We start from the raw sequence: 20,874 nt of genomic DNA on the forward strand, positions 1-20,874 counted from the left end.
ACACACAGCTCCTCCCACCGTGCGGTGTTTGGTGTTTTTAGCCCCCAACGTCGCCTTCCAGGCAGCGTGGTAATGGTTATAGTTAGGGTTAAGGTGAGGGTTAGCTGCCTGGAAGGCGACGTTGGATGCTTAAAACACCATCGAGCCCACCGTGCACACAGCATCTGTCTCCATCAAGGAGAGAAGACGGCTGGCGAAATTCACAAGTTCACGAAAGGTTGGTATCTATCTCGTGAACACCTTTACACAATCACACATTCACAATCACCGACGCAACTCTTAGCAAACAAGCGATTGCGCCTGCTTTAGAAAGTTAACTAGTCGCAAGTTTGCGATAAAATGCAGTTGGGTTGTCGAGGTCAAAACACTATATGTAGCAGCTGTGAATCAAATAAACGTATTATAAATAATGTTATGTCATTTTTACTGAAAAGTATTTTCAGTGACTAAAAAAGGCAAGTGTTGAGGATGAGGACCAGCCTGAACCGAAGTATGAGTCTGAAACAGAGCTGAACAGTCCAACCAGTGTAACTAGTTATGTTATTAATATGTTTACAATATTTTCAGGCTTCAACCAGTGAAAGACAGCGTCAGGGAGAGAAAGAGATAGATTCGTTAGGCATTAAAGTAGGAGAGGAGGACAGCATCCAACAGCGTGATCCTCCTCAGTTTTTGATACTTATTGTTACGACAGAAAGTTTTTTTACATCTAAATGACATAAAGCTGTTGTATCATCTGCATTTCTTGGAGTACATTTCCACTTCTGGTTTGTAGTGCTTCACACTGAAATAGACTTTGGAATGCAGGATGTTGGCTTCAAAAGACCCTCAGACCCCATAACATCTATTCCCGAAAAGTTGAGACTGACCCCACTTTTGGAGAAACGCAACCCCACGTCACGCTGCAGTGGCCAATCATGTAACCGGAGATCAGACTTGTCAGTGTGATTTGAGCTATGATTTGAGGTGGTGTGAGAATCCCGTACAGTAAACAGGGATCCCCTCCCCCCTGTGAAATAAGCTGCCTTCAAGTGCGGTCGGGAACGTCAAAATCTATAAATGTTCTAACGAAAAACAGTAATTGTGGAATATAAAGTCTACTTCAGCTTTGTTGGGGGTTTAAGAACACAACAGGACGTCACACAAATGGGCCGTTTCATTGACACTCCCCCCTGCGGAAAATTCGCCGGATCACTTTTCCTGGTGTGAATGCCCACTTAGTCAGATATTGCTCATACATATGCATAAACCATTTACAGCAGGCAGAAAGTAAATGCTTATTAAAAGACTTAACATGAAACAAGTTTATTTTTAACTTCAGAGACAATACATAATGTAGGCTATGTATAAAAAAAAAAAATTAGCAGTATGGATTCTTAGAGGGGGGAAATTGAAAAAGGGCTATCACAACTAACCACAAGCTGGCTAACATAGGAAAACCAACTTCAACTGAATTTCTGAAATAAGAACTTAAGACAAACATTAACATAAAAACAAACAGCATTATGAAATAAATACTGATGAGCCAAAGATTCATCTTTGAATCAGGGATGTCGTTAGGCCTATTTTAGGGGGGCTGAAGCTACCCCAAAATATTCTTAAGCCCCCACAAATAATAAGAAAAATAATAATGAGATTTAATTTATTATTTATTTTTATTTATTTTTTTACAGGGGACCCGGTATCACTCACTACGTTGAATCAATCTTCCTTCACCATTCATCCGTTTGTGTCGTCGTGCACTGCTGGTTTATTTATATTTCACGAACTGTCAGCTGGTGGAAAAAGGCAGAAACGGAGACTCAACAAGCGCCAGGCGGCATTAAAGGGCAACTATTATATAGTATTTTCAGGATTATACTTGTATTTTGTGTTTGTACTAGAACATGTTTACATGCTTTAATGCTTTTAAAAAAAACTATTTAAATAGGTCATTTAACACTGTGAACATAACGTCGGTCTTATTCCTTGTTATTGTTACATGTTATACAGTTACTGAAAATCTATTTAAAACTCAAAGTGGTTAAGTTTAGGATAGCCGATTGGTCAGGGGATAGTACCTGAACAAATCGGGTTATGTTACATGGCGTAAGCATGGACGCCTGGCCAATAGTAGCGTGTGAATGCTATTGAAGGGCGGGTCTTGCCTAGAAGTTGAGTGGGTTCCCTAATTCACTAGTTGAAGCCGGAGCTAGTGCAACGGAGTAAATAGCAGGACATTGTACCATGAAAAATCACCAAAAAAGGCTTCTAAACCAAATATTACACAACCGGACATGTCCCAGCAGTAAAGTGACCGGAATTTTGGGAGAAATGACCAGCATTGGCCGAGATTACAGCTATGTCGCGTTAGCATGTAGCTACTTAATAGTTGGCAGAATGCTAACATTAGATTGTTGTGGAACGAAGCGGCACTTTCTACCGTCAAAAATCGCAGAATCAAACACTAGTAACAGAACATTTTTCAGGAGTACTGTGATCCAGAATTAGGGAGAATTTAACGACACTGGCAGCCAAGGTGACATTGTTTACAGCTATTAGCATGTAGTTACATGGGACAATGTTAGCAACCGCAGTGGCTTAAATACTCCAGTCCTGCCTACTTGGAGCAGATGACCAATCATAGAAGGCCTGCTTAGAGTTGCGTAAGACTTAGCCAAGAGTAGAAAAAACAGTTGATACCAGTGTTCAGAATAGTTGGAAATCTAAACGTTTTAGCTCACGGGGATTTGTCTAAAATACGTTTACCTCATTATTTTAAACTTTGGTCTAACTTGCTACTGCAGACACACTGAGTGAGTGAGTGAAATTGTAAGTTGTTGTTAATGACTTTTACTTGCTTAACATTAGCTAAGTTTACTTCAGGTAAAGATAAAGGGATATTTTAGTTGGCTATGGAAAACAATAGTCTAGCTAGAGTGAAATACAAGAAATAACTATTATTTGCCATTAATGTGCCTGCTATTGCTACAGTAAAAAACAATATCAGTCCCCATAAAATGTTGTCACTGAAAATGAATGTCATAGTTTCCCTGTTAAAGGGGTGATAGAATGCAAAACCGATTTTACCCTGTCATAGTTGAATGAGGACAGTTCGGTGGGTAAATAGGACATACATAGAAGCTCAAAATCCCATTGACACCCCTTTACTATGAAAATCTAATTTTTTGAAACTGCCGCTGAAAACGGGCGAATCTCAACAAAGCTGGAAGTTGACGTCAACCTCCGAAAAACCGGAACCTTTGTCAGCCCATGGGTGTATTAAGAGAACGGTCACGCCCCAACATTTACATAGGCTACACAACTGACCTGAGATCAGGTAGTTTTCTGAATCTAGCTAGGTCACGCAGATCTCTGCTATTCCATTACAAAATTCACTTCTGAAACTTTTTTATGCGAGAAATCAACCATATAAAGCTCGAATATGGGCCGCTTTACGAAAAAGGATGGCTAATTGCAAATTTTCTCCGACTGTGTGTCGGAGTTTAGTGCCGGTGTTGGTGCTGCCTGGGTGCGTACCAACGCCGCCTGACCGCAGTGTCAGTGAGCTTGTTACGCCCGCAATCTTTTACCGCAGCCCGCAGGTTTCAGTTAATCTTATAATGGGTATGTGTGTTGAGTTATTTAAACAAACAATTGGGGAAATAAACGCCTCTTGTCCGCGAGTCTCATTGATAGAGCCGCAGTGAGATGGAGTCCATCAATGAGAGCTAGCTAGCCTCCTCCTAACTCTGACATTCACAAAAATACATTCAATTGAAATCCAAAATCGGACAAGTGTTAGCTAAGCTTTGTAAGACCTTGAGGAACCTGTAATATTCATGCCGTGACGAAATTCAAACTGTAAATATACTTTAGTTATGCGAAAGTGAGCAAGCTGCGATATTTCCCCATTGTAATGAATGGGACATATAGCAAGCAGCTGCTCGTCCTACAAAGACGCCTCGCGTCCGTAAAAATGCGTTAAAATCAAATCGGACACAACGGTTAGCTTGATAAGACATTGGGGAATGATGTTATATAAGTGGCGTGACGAAATTCAAACCGTAAATATATTAGAGTTATGCCGGCAGCCGGCCGCAGAGCCCCGTAGTGCAGTGTCCACAAAGGGTGACTTTGCCCTGGGTATGGAGCCCAGCAGGCTGTCGCTTTCTCGTCAGACTGTGTGGAGCTCCTAAAGTCCGACACGTCTTACCAAATTTGCAATTAGCCATCAATTTTTGTAAAACGGCCCATATGAGTGAATTTGGTAATGAAACATTGCAGTGTCTGGAATATGAGATTCTGTCGCTTGTATAATGTATGTGTATTGGGGATTCGCTCAACCAATCAGCGCGCGTCTCTAATGTCTGCGTATGGCAAGTCGCTCAACCAATCAGCGCGCAGCTCATCTAAATATTCATGACCATACCATATTTGGAAGAAAAGCTCTTGTTACAAATAGGGCCAAAACACAGGGATGCATAAGGGCCAGTAAAATATCAACCAGGCCATTTTCAGCCCAACCAATGTTACATACCCCATTAGGAGACCATAAGGAACAGTGTGAAATACCCTATATAATCATTCTATCACCCCTTTAATGCTATTTTGCAAGTATATCCTTCAATTCATTGATAAGATGGATACTTAGAGAGAGAGAGAGAGAGAGAGAGAGAGAGAGAGAGAGAAGTAGGAGTTTGGCATGGCAGCTGATTCTGAGGGAAGTGGCTTGATTGAGGTCAGTAACGTTAGTGGTCTACAGCAATACAGGTTTTCAAAGTGGGGTCTGGGGACTTCCAGGGGTCCTTGAGGGGGTTCCAGGGGGTCCCCAGCAAAAAGTGAAATAACTTATTTTCACTATAATTCCATCTATAATTAACACAATTACAGAATGTATGATTATTTTGGTCTTTTAGACTTTCTGTAATAAAACATCTAAAAGCAAAAATCATAACAGACAAAATCTAATCAAATGGGGGTCCGTGGTCTAGTTTGTGTCAGTTTGGGGGTCCTTGATGTCAAAAACCTTGAGAACCACTGCTCTACAGGGCTAAACAGGCATTTGTTGGAAGGTCTAGTCACTAAGGCATAGCCATACATTAGTATTATTATTACAAATTACTTCATGATATTTATTATGCTATATTCTGACCAACTTAGCTTTCTGCATTCAATTTCTGCAATAAATTAAAGATGTCGATGTTTCCCGAAATGTAGGATAAGCTATACATGAGCATGCATACATACATACATACATATAGTAATTGTCAAAAATGTTATTCCTCAGCCATCAGGTTATTAAATTCAGACAGTAGCTACTTTAAATAGGATCCTTATCAACAGCTTACATGATAAAGTATGCAACAATGGCTATTCATTATTTGCTTATTTCTATAGTACTGTTATTTGTCGTTGTACACTGACCTATGTTTGTCTGTTTTACTGATTTGTGCTGGACATGACATTTTGTATGTTGACATGTAGTGTTAATTTCGTCAGATGAGACGAGACTAAATATGTTCGTCAACGACCTTTTTTTCCATGACTAAGACGAGACGATGACGAGACTGCGCCAATGTCCAAAAACGCTGACTTAAACTAAATTAACATGCATTATTGTTGATGAAAAAAGACGAGACTAAAATGTTTTGCATAAAATAAAAACTAAGATAAAATCTCTCTTCATTTTCGTCTACAATCGTCTCTACTTTTTCATCATGAGATAGAATATTCAGCTGTTACCGAGACCCGTTGCTACGGCACCGACAGGTGCCCTAACGACCGTTATCTACCGGACCGAATAGCCTGCGCTTCTCTCTGATGCTCCTAAAGGGACGTTAGAGTCAACCGAAACATCGCTGCACAGGGCGGTAGTTAACACTACACTTGGCAGCAGGTAACGTTAGCCTACCGTTAGCTAGCAGTTGGATTTAACACAGTTAAAATGCTGACAGCTAAACGGTGTAAAGGTTTGTGTCTATTTCCAACACGAGACGTACGACAGTCTGCAGCTGCCGTTGTCTGAAAAACAACACATGTTGCGTTCACTTGAAATACGCCTCGCCAGTTTCGTGCTGCATTTATTTTATTGTAAAATATCCTTTCCCCATGCAGTGGTTGTTTTTGTCGTTTACTGTTGAAATAAGGAAGAGGCTCAATATTTATATAACTTTATAGCATTTATTTATTTTTATAACTATTTGACTGAAATGGTTATCAGAAATAATTTATTTAAAAAAAGACTAAAATGTTTTGACTAAAACTTGACTAAAATGGCGAGACTTTTAGTCGACTAAAACTTGACTAAGATACCTTGAGTTCTCTTTTGACTAAAACTAGACTAAAATGACGAGACTTTTCGTCGACTAAACTTGACTAACAAAATTTTTTGGCACAAGACTAAGACTAAGACTAAATTAAAAATAGGTGACAAAATTAACACTATTGACATGACACTAATTCAACCAATCTACCGTGCAGTAACAGTAATTAGTGTAATTAAATAGTCTTATTTGGACAACTTATCTAATAGAGAGAGGAATTAATTATGGTATTACTTTACCGCACATTTACACGAGCAGATGGATAGCATTTATGTCATAGCCTACAGAAGAACTCAGCAGGAGCAAAGTCTGGCCTAAGTAAGTTCCCCCCATGCAGATTTTATGTATCTAAAAGATAGTTGATAGTAAGATTTTGCAAGGGGAAGTTTTGCATAGCTTGGGGGCTAAGTCCCCCTGTCTTTCAATCCTAGTGACGTCCCTGCTTGGAATTATATCGATGTACCTGTCAAATCACTTTTTCACTGCTACACTACATACTGCTGTGTGCACTTCAAATATTAGTTTATAATATCTTATAAATAAATATCTCTTCATGAGAAAACAATAAAACTAAAAACAAACACACAGCCTATCTATTCTGGCATATGGGGGAAAAAAAGGAAGACTATTTTGAACCAGCTCTGTGGTAAACACCTCCAGGTGTGAGTTCTAGGTGTGAGCAGTGTCAAATGTGCATGTATACATCAGAACTTCCTGCCATTCGGTCCGAACATTTGTATGGGAATAGAAACTGCAGAGTCAGAAGAAAGCCTAAGCAACAGTAGAACAGATTCTTAATTTTCCATTACACCATTGAGCCAGATTACTCTTGGGATTGCTTGTTAAAAATACATCAGTTTTTATGAACTGTTACTAAAAAGGAACATCTCTGCAATAAATGCTACCTGCGTGATAGTCGTAAGGTTTGAATGAATGAGCAAAAAACTCATTCATTCCTATGGCAATAACCCAATTAAATTAGGTGTAGGGAGGGGTACGACTGGAGAAATAGATGTAAAGTAGGATAATGTGCACTAGTTTTATTTTATTTATTTATGACATTGTGCAATATACTCCTTTTACTGTATTCTATTTATTGATGTGTTAAATAAATAGGGCTGTAGATGTCTAAGTCTTAGTCTAAGTCTAAGACTCAGCTCTTTGACTCTTGTATTTTGTGGTGTTGTTGTGTTTGACTGCACTCTTTTGGTGTAATTTTGGTGTAATGTGTAATTCTTCTCACTTCCTTTTCAATAGGGGAACACATTTAATAAGATGTCTGTTATCCAATCCTATACAATGGATCAAACGACAGATTAAAGAAATGTCCCTACAGCTCACACCTGTCTAATATGGTCTGACGTTCTAAAGAGTTCTCTTACAGGGCTGTTTGACTGAACATTACACATGGGTTTCTATTTTCTAGTCAGGTGTACACAGCTACATGCCATAAAATGAATGTTCCCAAAGTAATGATGACGATGACAATAATGCTTAAGATGTCCCAATTTATCTTTCTATTGTCATAAAAGTTACATTATTTTTCAAAGATAGAGAAGGTAATTTCCAACACAGTGTGTGCTTCCTGTGAAATTGACATAAAGAACTGGAACTTCAATACAACCAGAAGCACAACAGTGATTATTATTAGCTTTTAGGAGAGTGAAAGTTGCCCTTTCCTCGACAGTGACAGTTATTTGCAACAATCACCCATATGTTCACCCACATCTAATATATGTTTTACAATGTTTAATTATGCTCAACAGCCACAACCTGAACTTTAAGAACAAAGAAGCAAACAAACAAACAAAAATCTTCTTTCACTCATTGTTGGCCACCCTATCGAGATTGTTGTCAATCGACTGGGTTGTCTGAGATCCTTGAATTTCTTCTCCACATGCAACAAATCGACTCCACAGCTTCAGGTAGGCTGTCTTGATCTTTTGTATTTTGAACGCATACACAAGTGGGTTTACAGCTGAGTTAGCATGAGAAAACAGGATGCCAACATAGAAAGCTTTTACTGGTAGATAATCTGGCCCACCAAAGTAAAATATGCAGTTCATAATGTGCATTGGGAGCCAGGACATGGCAAACAGAGCCAAAACCAGAGACAGAGATCCTGCCAGCTGTTTCTCTTTCTTTAGGTAGATCTGAGACCGTTCTTGGGCACCGTTGCCTGGTTTCTCTCGAAGGTTTCCTCGGATTGTCCAGAAAATGTAGCCGTACAATACAGTCATCACCAACAGAGGTATCAGGGAGCAAAGTAAGAATCTAAAGTAAACCAGGTATGACATGGGGATCACATCTATAAACCTGCAAACAATAGTAGAGTTAACTGACTTAGACCAGGTTTCATGTTTGTACCATCCAAGCGTTGGAGCAAAGCTCAGTGGTATTGCAACAAGCCAACATGCTGCTACAACAAGCCAACAATGTCTCCGTGTTACAGTCCTTTTGTACCTAAACAGAAAAACACTAATTATTGATATGTCTAATTATGTATTTTCAATGCACAGTAACCATCATTAACTCATTTTAGGGAAGTACAGTAAATTAATGCCTTTTTATAGTTCAAGCCATGCAAAGGATTATGTTGAGAGAAAAAAGATAAAAAATATGATTCAAAGACATGCTTAGCAGCACTATTTTACTTTTCTCTGCACAATAAACCATCCAGAAAAAGTATTACCTGAGGGGGACATACACCCGGAGGAAGCGGTCCACAGCAATAGCCGCAAGAGACAAAACTGAGACTAGGGTCAACAGGATGCGCACACAGTTGATGAAAAGACAGCTGTAGAAAGAAGTCTTCACTCGTCCGTCAATTACCACAGCCAGCGGTATGGTCACGCAGCCAACCATAAAGTCAGCCACAGCCAGACTGACAACAAGGTAGAAGGTGGGCTGTTGAATGCTTTTACTGGTCCACAGTGCCAAAATAACCAACATGTTACCAAGACAGCAGCTAACAGCAATAAGCACCTCAAACAATGTGTAGATGACTTCTTCCACAGCCACTGTGCTTTCCATCTGGCTAATGTTTGGTGGTGAATGGTGTAGCGTGTCTGAAAGTCTGAGCCTTTTTGTGCTGTGCTGTGTCTGAGCCTTTATGTTATCATTGTTACGGAAGTCATTGCCCACTCGCTTTGTTTTTCAAAGTTGTGATGACACTAAGGTACATTTGCTGCATGCTATGTGGATTTTTGCATGCTTATGTAATTGTACATGTGTGTACATGTGATTGTATGGTGGAATTAAACGTTTAATGCTGTGCCATGTCTGGAAAAAAATAATAAATATATGTATGCTGTTGCAATATATTATGTGGATGACAAAAACAAATCTACAATAATAGCCCTCATGATATTTGGTTCAGGAGGAAATGTGATGTGTTTGCAGAGAAATACTTGTGAACAATTGTGAAGAGCTGCATTCCTATCAGCTCACATAATCAGCTTTGAGTCATCTTAGCTGCTTTCTGCACTGACATTTTAAGTTTTGTGATTATTGATAGAAATGTTTCACCATGTTTGGAAGCTACCACCCTGGAGCCTAAAAGGTAAATTAACCAAAACCACATGCACACTGCTAAAGTGGTATTAGTTGAGTTTTTTTTTTAAGTACACCTACTGGTATTGTATGCTGCAGTTGTCGATCATGCTGCTCTTACCAATCAGTTACAGTAATCCCAGACATAGCATATATATTTGTATCAATATGACATTTGTTTTCTTACAAGCACTGGATACAGTCTCTTGAGAAAAAGCTCCCGCTTCTCACCCTGATCCTGATCTAAACTTTATAAATGCTTTTGATTTTTTTCTCTCAGTCAGACATGTGGTGTGTTGTCTTTGCGCTGGTGGTTGTGGGGGCTGTGAAAATAACGAATTTTGATCGCAATTTCGACTCTGGCTCCTAACAATCTCAGAAACAGTGTAATCAAGAAAAGCAATTATTATGTTTGGCAAGTAAACTCTCGTTTTGTCTTGTATTCGTAATGACACTTGCACTTTTGCCCCTCCTGAATATACCGTGCAGTAACAGTAATTACTGTAATTAAATAGTCTTATTTTGACAACTTATCTAATAGAGAGAGGAATTAGTTATGGTATTACTTTACCGCACATTTACACGAGCAGATGGATAGCATTTAAGTCATAGCCTACAGAAGAACTCAGCAGGAGCACAGTCTGGCCTAAGTAAGTTCCCCCCATGTAGATTTGATGTATCTAAAAGTTAACATTAGAGTGACGTTTGATAGTAAGATTTTGCAAGGGAAAGTTTTGCATAGCCTGGGGCCTCTTTTAATCCTAGTGACGTCCCTGCTTTGAATTAAATCAATGTACCTGTCAAATCACTTTTTCACTGCTACACTACATACTGCTGTCTGCACTTCAAATATTAGTTTATAATATCTTATAAATAAATATCTCTTCATAAGAAAACAAAACTAAAACCAAACCAAAAATGCTATGCAAATTGAAAGTCAATGTCACTTTAGTTACAATGTTATGAAAAACATTTTGATCACTGATGAACTATGGTCAGGTCACACCGCCTATCTATTCTGGCATTTGGGGGGAAAAAAAAGAGGAAGACTATTTTGAACCAGCTCTGTGGTAAACACCTCGAGGTGTGAGCAGTGTCAAATGTGCATGCATACATCAGAACATCCTGCCATTCGGTCTGGAACTTTTGTATGAGAGTAGAAACGGCAGAGTCAGAAGAAAGACTAAGCAACAGTAGAACAGATTCTTAATTTTCCATTACACCGTTGAGCCAGATTACTCTTGGGATTGCTTGTTAAAAATACATCAGTTTTTATGAACTGGTACAAAAATGAAACATCTCTATGGTATGTTGTTTTTGAATTTTGTTAACGGTGGTAGTACAACTGGTGGTTGTTGAAATATTGGTAATATTGACCAGAAAAATATAAACATCTGTGCAACGTAATGCTATCCAATACAGCAGCTCTGCAATAAATGCTACCTGCGTGATACTCGTAAGGTTTGAATGTTGTCAAAATTAGTTGACTCAACTCTTTGACTCTTGTATTTTGTGGTGTTGTTGGGTTTGACTGCACTCTTTGTGCAATTTTGGTGTAATGTGTAATTCTTCTCACTTCCTTTTCAATAGGGGAACACATTTAATGTCTGTTATCCAATCCTATACAATGGATCAAACGACAGATTAAAGAAATTACCCTACAGCTCACACCTGTCTAATATGGTCTGAAGTTCTAAAGAGTTCTCTTAAAGGGCTGTTTGACTATAGAACATTACACATGGGTTTCTATTTTTCTAGTCAGGTGTATACGGCTACATGCCATAAAATGAATGTTCCCAAAGTAATGATGACAATGACAATAAGGCTTAAGATGTCCCAATTTATCTTTCTATTGTCATAAAAGTTACATTATTTTTCAAAGACAGAGAAGGTAATTTCCAACACAGTGTGTGCTTCCTGTGAAATTGACATAAGAACTGGAACTTCAATACAACCAGAAGCACAACAACGATATGAAACTAAAGCTTGCAGGACAGTGAAAGTTGCCCTTTCCTTGACAGTGACAGTTATTTGCAACAATCACCCACATGTTCACCCACATCTAATATAATATGTTTTACAATGTTTAATTATGCTGAACAGCCACAACCTGAACTTTAAGAACAAAGAAGCAAGGTTATAATCGTTAACGAAAATGAACAAAATAACGAAAACTAGGTGGGAAAAAACATTGTCGTAAACTGAAATAAAAACGAGACATTACAAAAAAATTATAACTAACTAAAACTGTAATGTCTGTTTGCAAAACTAACTAAAATAAAATAATCAAGTAAATGTCCTTAGTTTTCGTCTTTGTCAATGTCTTTCATAAAGCAAATAACGTTATCTTTCCGAGTTGACATTTATGACCATAGACCTATTTTATACAGTCTATGCCGTAGACATATATAGTTTCCGACTGGGAACCCAGAAATTCCGACATTCCGTTGTCAAATTGAACACAACATAGTCCATTCCCCTCTTCGGTACCGCCTAGCATCATGGCGGTACCGAAAGTCGGAAGAAAATGGCAGAGTCCTATTTGATAATGACTGCGTCTGATAAAAGTAAGTGCCTTGCAGTGGAAGGTGGTAAAATATGTGGACAATTTATTAAAGGGAAAAATCCCATGAATTTGAAAGTACATCTGAGAAGCGCGCACAAAGATGCTAACCTAGCTTACCTTAACAAGGTAAATAAGAAAGCAAAGCTCCCTTTCCCCGACACAGAAGCTAACTCTGGTACAGGGCGTGGATGTATGGATACAGGACCAGGCAGCATGACAGAGACAACAGCAGGACAGAGAACACTACAGGAGGGCTTTTACCGGTGACCCGATAGCTGCTGGTTAGTAAATACTTAGGAACACCAAAAGCGGGAGGAAGCCTGGGTTAATATGTGTATTGATACTGGGATGTCTACACAACGTGTAGTCTATAGACCTTTTTCACGGCAGACATATTGACATGTCATAGTAGGAAAAGCACGGTGTATTCAAAACCATTAATGATGGCTGCATTCCACTTAGGAAAGACCCTGGTATTAAACCATTACTGATGGCTGCATTCCACTTAGGAGAGGCCCTGGTATTGTGCATGCTGACTCACTGAAATAGCTTACTGGGACACTTGATGTATTGAGCCATTGTTAAGGTTATCAATTTCAGCTATGCTTTTCCTACTATGACGAGTCAAAATGTCTGCTGTGAAAAAGGTCCAGTGGCTATTTAGGTTTTTTCCCTGGTACACGTCACTTACACATTTGGTGCGTCTTGTATAGACTGTTTACGTATTTGTGCTCATCATATGTACATTGTATGTACTGGTCTTATTGTTGAATAAATTGTGAATATATATTTCTAAAATTGTAGGATGTTTTTGTTGAGTTATTATTACACAATACCTTTTCTGACCCTTTTGAATCTTTCCCCTGACAAATAACCAAAAAAGACTAAAACTAACACTAAAACCAATAAAAACTAAACTAAATCTAAGCATTTTCAAAAAATAAAAACTAAACTAGCAAACCCACTTTAAAAACTAATTAAAACTAAACTGAATTTTAAGACAAAAAGTCAAAACAAAATAAAAATAAAACTAATGAAAAATGCGAAACTATAAAAACCTTGCAAAGAAAAACAAACAAAAATCTTCTTTCACTCATTGTTGGCCACCCTATCAAGATTGTTGTCAATCGACTGGGTTGTCTGAGATCCTTGAATTTCTTCTCCACATGCAACAAATCGACTCCACAGCTTCAGGTAGGCTGTCTTGATCTTTTGTATTTTGAACGCATACACAAGTGGGTTTACAGCTGAGTTAGCATGAGAAAACAGGATGCCAACATGGAAAGCTTTTACTGGTAGATAATCTGGCCCACCAAAGTAAAATATGCAGTTCATAATGTGGAGTGGGAGCCAGGACATGGCAAACAGAGCCAAGACCAGAGACAGAGATCCTGCCAGCTGTTTTTCTTTCTTTAGGTAGATCTGAGACTGTTCTTGGGCACCGTTGCCTGGTTTCTCTCGAAGGTTTCCTCGGATTGTCCAGAAAATGTGGCCGTACAATACAGTCATCACCAACAGAGGTATCAGGGCGCAAACAAAGAATCTAAAGTAAACCAGGTATGACATGGGGATCACATCTATAAACCTGCAAACAATAGTAGCGTTAACTGACTTAGACCAGGTTTCATGTTTGTACCATCCAAGCGTGGGAGCAAAGCTCAGTGGTATTGCAACAAGCCAACATGCTGCTACAACAAGCCAACAATGTCTCCATGTTACAGTCCTTTTGTACCTAAACAGAAAAACACTAATTATTGACATGTCTAATTATGTATTTAAAATGCACAGTAACCATCATTAACTCATTGTAGGGATGTACAGTAAACAAGTGTCTTTTTTAGTTCAAGCCATGCAAAAGACCAGAGATGATGTTGAGAGAAAATGGATAAAAATATGATTCAAAGACATGCTTAGCAGCACTATTTTACTTTTCTCTGCACAATAAACCATCCAGAAAAAGTATTACCTGAGGGGGACATACACCCGGAGGAAGCGGTCCACAGCAGTAGCCGCAAGAGACAAAGCTGAGACTTGGGTCAACAGCATGCCCACACAGTTGATGAAAAGACAGCCGTAGAAAGAAGTCTTAACTCGTCCGTCAATTACCACAGCCAGCGGTATGGTCACGCAGCCAACCATAAAGTCAGCCACAGCCAGACTGACAACAAGGTAGAAGGTGGGCTGTTGAATGCTTTTACTGGTCCACAGTGCCAAAATAACCAACATGTTACCAAGACAGCAGCTAACAGCAATAAGCACCTCAAACAATGTGTAGATGACTGCTCCCACAGCCACTGTGCTTTCCATCTGGCTAATGTTTGGTGGTGAATGGTGTAGCGTGTCTGAATGTGAGTCTGAGCCTTTTTGCGCTGTGCTGTGTCTGAGCCTTTATGTTATCGTTCATCTCGATCTTGTGATACTGTTACCGACGTCATTGCCCACTTGCTTTGTTTTTCAAAGTTGTGATGACACTAAGATACTTTTGCTGCATGCTATGTGGATATTTTGCAGGCTTATATAAGTGTACATGTCTGTGATTGTATGGTGGAATTAAACGTTTAATTAAAAACGTTAAAAAAATTATAAATATATGTATGCTGTTGCAATATATTATGTGGATGACAAAAAAAGTCTACAATGATAGCCCTCATGATATTTCTGTCAAGAGGAAGTGTGACTTAAATTTAACTTTTACATGAGAACAATTGTGAAGAGGTGCATTCCTATCACCTCACATAAGCAGCTTTGAGTCATCTTAGCTCTTTTCTGCATTGACATTTTAAGTTTTGTGATTATTGATAGAAATGTTTCACCATGTTTTGAAACTACCACCCTGGAGCCCAAAAGGTAAATAAACTTTTGGGACCATAGTAGTGGATTAAGCATCAGACCAGTGAGTCAAAGGAGTCACATGACCCAACATGCGGCCTCCATGTAACTGCAGAAGCCTAAAATTCACACCTACATGAGAAAGAGGTTTCAAAATGGTCCAATGTATGTCACCCCCAAGAACACCGATTTCCTATTGGACAGGGGACCCTGAACACAGCAGGGGTCCGTGCCCAGGAGACCAAAGCTATAAAAGTCTCCGCCACCCAGTCCTCCGTGCTTTTCGATCCCAACCCGTTGCTGAATGAAGGCATGTCGTCTACGCTGTATGAGAATAAATAATATTATTTCGCTGGTCGAGTGAGCTGTTCTGTATCTTTCGGGATACAAGGGATCCCAGTAAGACACTGAAACCCAGTATCTCACCAAACCTGCAGAGAGTTCATCAACCCTGTTTTTCGAGGAAAAGGAAGGACATCACACTTAGCTTTTTCTTCAAAGTCGACTGAACTGTTCCACTCCACTGCCCTGGAAGGAGCGGTTTCGTTAATCGCTGGCGAGTGATTAACCCGTTTCTGTTCATGGTGGAAAATCCACCCGACAAACCAATGGACTGCACACAAAGTAAGAGGCTTATAGTTCTGGGAAGATTTAGAACAGTGCGTTTTATTAATGAGTGGATGCTATTGCTGCAACTGTTTTGCCATTAATGTGATCGGGACCGCCGCGTCCCAGTTATTGCTGTGAAGGTATCACTGATCACGATATTGTTGAAGTTTTGTGTGGAACTGTAATTGCTACCTCTAGCCGCGGAGAAGTTAGTTATTGCACAAGCGAGACAATAATCCTTTCGTCACTCAAACCACGGTGCTGCGACAAAACGAGACGTTATATCGTAGACCTGTGTCAGACAAGCAACTGTTTGATTATTGTCGCCGCGGAGAGTCAGCAGTTAGCTCGCCAGAGGCAGAGAAATAACCCCCACCCTCGTTAAACAAATTCTCAGACCCTGCGGTAACTTCACGTTAGGCAGTTAGTGAACGAGGAGAGTGGTTATTGTTACTTCCCTAAGGATCAAGATTTCAAGTGTTTTTCTTTTCAGTCATGTTTCCTGCTGGCTATTTCTCTCCCTTTTCTAACCTGCACGCACTCGCGCGCACACACACACACGCACGCACGCATGCAACTATCTCACTATCTTTATGGGGACCCGTCATTGACATAATGCATTCCCTAGCCCCTTACCCTAACCTTAACCAACACAACTAAATGCCTAACCTTAACCCTCACCCTAACCATAACCTAATTCTAACCCTAATCCTAAAACCAAGTCTTACCCCTCAAACTGCCCTTTAATGTTGTGGGGTCCAGCATTTTGGCCCCACAAAGCCGTCCGGACCCCACAAGTATACTGTATACCCCACGAATGTAGTTAAACGAGAATACACACACACACGCACCATTTTGAAAGGCTGGCTTTGCCTGCTACCATAGTCACGTGAGAACATAAGCTTCACAACCGCCATTTCGGCACCATAATAGCGCTCCGTGGTGTGTTCCCCCTTTGTCTGTAACACGTGTTGAAGTCTTGCGGTGTTCCTCGACATTTCAGCGTTAGGAGTAGCCATTTTGGGCCTTTGTACTAAAACTACAAATAGCCTCAAATCACGTGGTCCTCCGGCCGCCATCTTGGATTTTGCGTGAACACGTGACCCCGCTACTCCTACCTCTCTTCCCTCCTCCTGTCACACACACATACACACACACACCTAAAGCCTGTTTTACAGTAACCGCAGCCGAGCTGGCGCATGTAAATGTGACGTCATGAAATCTCCGTGACTATTTATACTTGCGCGTGGTGGTCGTGACACTAGCTGCAGTCTTCTCCTGAACAGCGGTGGCACTAATGAGCAAAGGCTACCGACGTTGCCCTTTCTACGGACTAGAAGAAGAAGAAAAAGGTAAACAACGGCAGAACTGGCAGCAGCATTGCCGTCAATGCTTCGATTTGATTCAATGACCTACTTGGTCGGATCACGCCTTTCATTCACCATAAAAGAACTCAACTTAACCCAGTAAGTTTACCAGAGAGACTTGCAGTCACTCTGAGAGTCCTGCATCCGGTTGTCGACGAACTCATTCAGGCCTCCTGTTTCCGCTTTGTCGCGCGCCGCTGAAAAAAAAAAAAGAGCCGTGCGCGACCTCGGCTCGCGCGCCATAAATCGGACGCGCCGGCCGGATATTACGTCATTCTGACGTCACGATGTCGCGCGCCACCTTGGATGCGTCTAGTATATAACGGCTTTAACACACCCAAGCTTGTGTGCTGCTTTGTTTTGCAAGAACTCGATAGAGTAATTATTGATTGACCGTCAGTATTTTTGAAGTAAAGAAATCCTATTAGACTTTAACAAGAAGTTGTGTGGTGATTTGTGTATTGTAATAACAGCTGGTTATACAGGTCAGTGCTCGATTTTTCACCCTTCTTTTGTTCAAGGTGTTTTCACTGTTGATTTGTTTAACCGTTTCACTGTGTTTTAAGGTTCAATGCAACATCTTTCCAAAAGTCAATAAGTATTCATGTTAAATATTTGTGATTTTATTATTGACCAGAATAATTGTGATTATGATTTTTTCCCATAAATAAGCAGCTCTAGTTGTGGTATATATGTCGTCTAACGACACACAGTTAAGTTACATAAATAAATGTTACTGACCAGGCTCAAACCGTTTAGGCGTCAAACTGTTCATTTCCTGCACTGTGGTGAATTTCTATTCACCAATTTATGGTGGAAATGTCTTTATTTTTGTAAAGGAAAACGCAAGATTCAGGCAGCAGGTGACAGTTCAATATATGAAAATACAATGGAACATAATGCAGTAAGGTTCTCAGCCATTTCGTATTGGTTACGTTTTGTTTTTTTTCTCCTGTAGATCAACTTTTCTCATTTAAGACGGAAGCATTTTTCAAAGTTAAAGGCTGGATACTCGCTGCAACAACATTCAATTAGATTAGATCACTCATGTGTATGCCTTTTCTTCATAGACATGATGTGTGCCTGGCATTGCCCCTGCTTCCTTATAAAGTTGCGGCTCATCTTGGTTGCACTGGAGCATTAAATTACTGCTGTGACAGTTACAATGAAAGGTTATTGGCGGGTTTAATTGTCAGCGGTTAAATATGGTGTGAATGTAAGGCAGCCTGGCAGAACATTTGGGTCATAAACCACTCTGAGCTGTCGTGCTTTGTGGAGCGGAGCAGAAAATCACTACTCCAAGGGAAAATCCTTGACATGTACTCTGACGGCTAAAATCAATCCCACGAACAAAGCTAAACTTCGGGGTACATTTAGAATCTTGGCATACATACATAACTATCTCATCATTCCCTCAAAAAAGGAAAGACGGAGATGTAATATTCATGCATTCATTCATCACTTGATATATTGTTTATTTAGGCAGAGCAGAATGATTTGTACTGTACACTGCTGATACATAGTTTTTATCACAGCCTGTGCATTTACTTGGGGTGGCATTGGATCTTTAAAAAAAAGCCCTGAGCTCAGTAACTCTGTGTAAGAGAGTGATTTAGTTTAATGACACTCAGTCATCTGTGTGTGTGTGTGTGTGTGTGTGTACAAGGCCAAGGACACTGTCTGAGCTAAGTGGAGATGACTGATGTCCTCTTAGTCATAATTGTGTCATTACCACCCTGTGGAACATGATGATTTGTCCCTGTGGTCTCTGCTGTAATTAACCGATTAGGGGTGACTGAAGGGAAGACTGAGGAGGAGCGTATGTCCGTCTCCAGACTCGACCAAAACCATATCTTCATCTTACAACAAAAACACACAGGAAATTGGTCCGCCGCAACTCTCAGTTCTTTTAAATCAAGGCTGAAGACCTTTCTTTTTGATGTTGCCTTTCTTTAAATAATTGTTCATTTCTTATACTGAAGTTGCATTCTTGAAACTGTATGAAAATCTATATAAGCATATAAAAATAATTAAAAAGTAAGACCAGTGGGACCGGCCCGTTCTGGGAATGGTAAGGATTGCGGGTGGATTACGTGTATAGAGCAACGGCTTATACATTGACCCACACTAGCGGCCTAAAATCTCGTATTTTATTTACTTTTATAGTTTAACTGTTTTTAACTGCTCTTTAATGTTTAATTTCTTATGCTGCACTGTAACTTTTATTCTCATATTTTAATCGTTTTTATGTAAAGCACTTTGAATTGCCCTGTTGCTGAAATGTGCTATACAAATAAAGCTGACTTGCCTTTCAAGAATACAAAAAGAAATATTAAACAGGTCAACATGGCCCGTCCACCTCCAAGTCCAAAAAGTCCTTTCCTGCAGACACAATCAAAGTATACTTGCTGCTTGCCACTGCCAAGTAGTTTGTTCTACCAAACACAAACACCTTTGTGTTCAGGTGTGTTCATGCACAACATTAGTCATGTTTCCATCTAATTGTCAAGGAAATTTTAAGCAAAATTTTTAAATGTCGCAAAAAGAAAAAAAAAGATGCGAATTAGCAGCTTTTCCATCAACTGGTTTAGAGTGAATAAACTAGACTAAGCAAAGCGTAGTTTTGTCACAAGTTGACATTACGCGTGGCTGTAAATAGCAAACCGGCTGGCTGAATCAAACAGTTTAGAAGCTAAGTTCTTTGGCTAAATGGAGAGAGGTAGCGTTGTACAAGTTGGCCACCTGTGCAGTATACAGGGTTGTGGCACACTGTAAAATATTACAGACCCATTTAGTTATGTCCACTTATTTCTTATTTTTAACTGAACGAGCTTATACAAGTTGTCGATTTTGAACTCAACTTTATGAGTTTTTGAAAGTTAAACTTGCATTTATTCATTGGGTTGACTATTTAAAAAAATGTATGTGTTGATTGAACTTAGGTATGTAAGTTAAGTTATCAACCAATTGCAGTCAGGACTGCAACTGGTTCATTGGCTGGCCAATTCCCATGATGCAAGGCGGTAAATAGAGTTTTGTTAAAATTTGCTGAAAAGTTTGCAGTTTGTTCGAAATACAAATGTAACTTTATGAATTCCGTTTCTTAAACGTGTGTTTAGAATGTAGTATTTTGTTGCCTGGTAATTGTCATTGTTGTGCTGGTTTACTTTTGTAACCATGAGTTAAGTGACTGTTACGTTTGGTAAGAAGAGCAGGAGTATTACAGTGTTAGACATTGAGCAGTAATAGGCTTTCTTCAGCCATTAATCTGCGGCGTGTCACTTCACTAGCGGCCATTTTATGTCAAGTGACGCAAGATCAGCAGAGAGGCCGCTGTTTTGCACGGGTCCCTGGGGTGGCCCCACCCACGGTATCTCCGCTAGAAATGTGGTTATTTTGTTTTAACTTGAAAGTGTGAGTTGAAATAAAGAAGAAAGGTATGTCTGTTATACTAGGCAAGGAAGGTTTCTTGCATTATTAAAGAAAATAAATGATTTGTTTGAACTTAAAGTATGAAGTTAAACCAAGTAATACAAAGTTAAATCAACTAAAAGAACAACTTTAACAAAACTAGAACACTGTAGTTACATCAACCTCATTAACTTTAATTTCTAAGTTGAAACAAAGGCAGTCTTCAAGTTGAGTG

The 20,874-nt window shown here is 39.6% G+C and overlaps 2 protein-coding genes across 2 annotated transcripts in view; both read right to left on the bottom strand.

Moving 5' to 3' along the window:
- The window catches only part of LOC120555936 (protein kinase C-binding protein NELL1-like), a 329,540-nt gene that overhangs the window by 163,510 nt on the left and 145,156 nt on the right, over positions 1-20,874 (bottom strand). The window lies entirely within an intron of this gene.
- On the bottom strand, positions 13,511-15,173 carry LOC120555939 (adenosine receptor A3-like). The gene is made up of 2 exons (XM_039795146.1): positions 14,390-15,173; positions 13,511-14,155 (listed from the first exon to the last, which is right to left on the bottom strand). Exons 1-2 carry the CDS (start codon positions 14,728-14,730, stop codon positions 13,513-13,515), a joined length of 984 nt encoding a protein of 327 aa, XP_039651080.1. The 5' UTR covers positions 14,731-15,173; the 3' UTR covers positions 13,511-13,512.

This window comes from Perca fluviatilis, chromosome 3 (genome assembly GCF_010015445.1).
Source record: "Perca fluviatilis chromosome 3, GENO_Pfluv_1.0, whole genome shotgun sequence".
NCBI classification, from domain to species: Eukaryota; Metazoa; Chordata; class Actinopteri; order Perciformes; family Percidae; genus Perca; species Perca fluviatilis.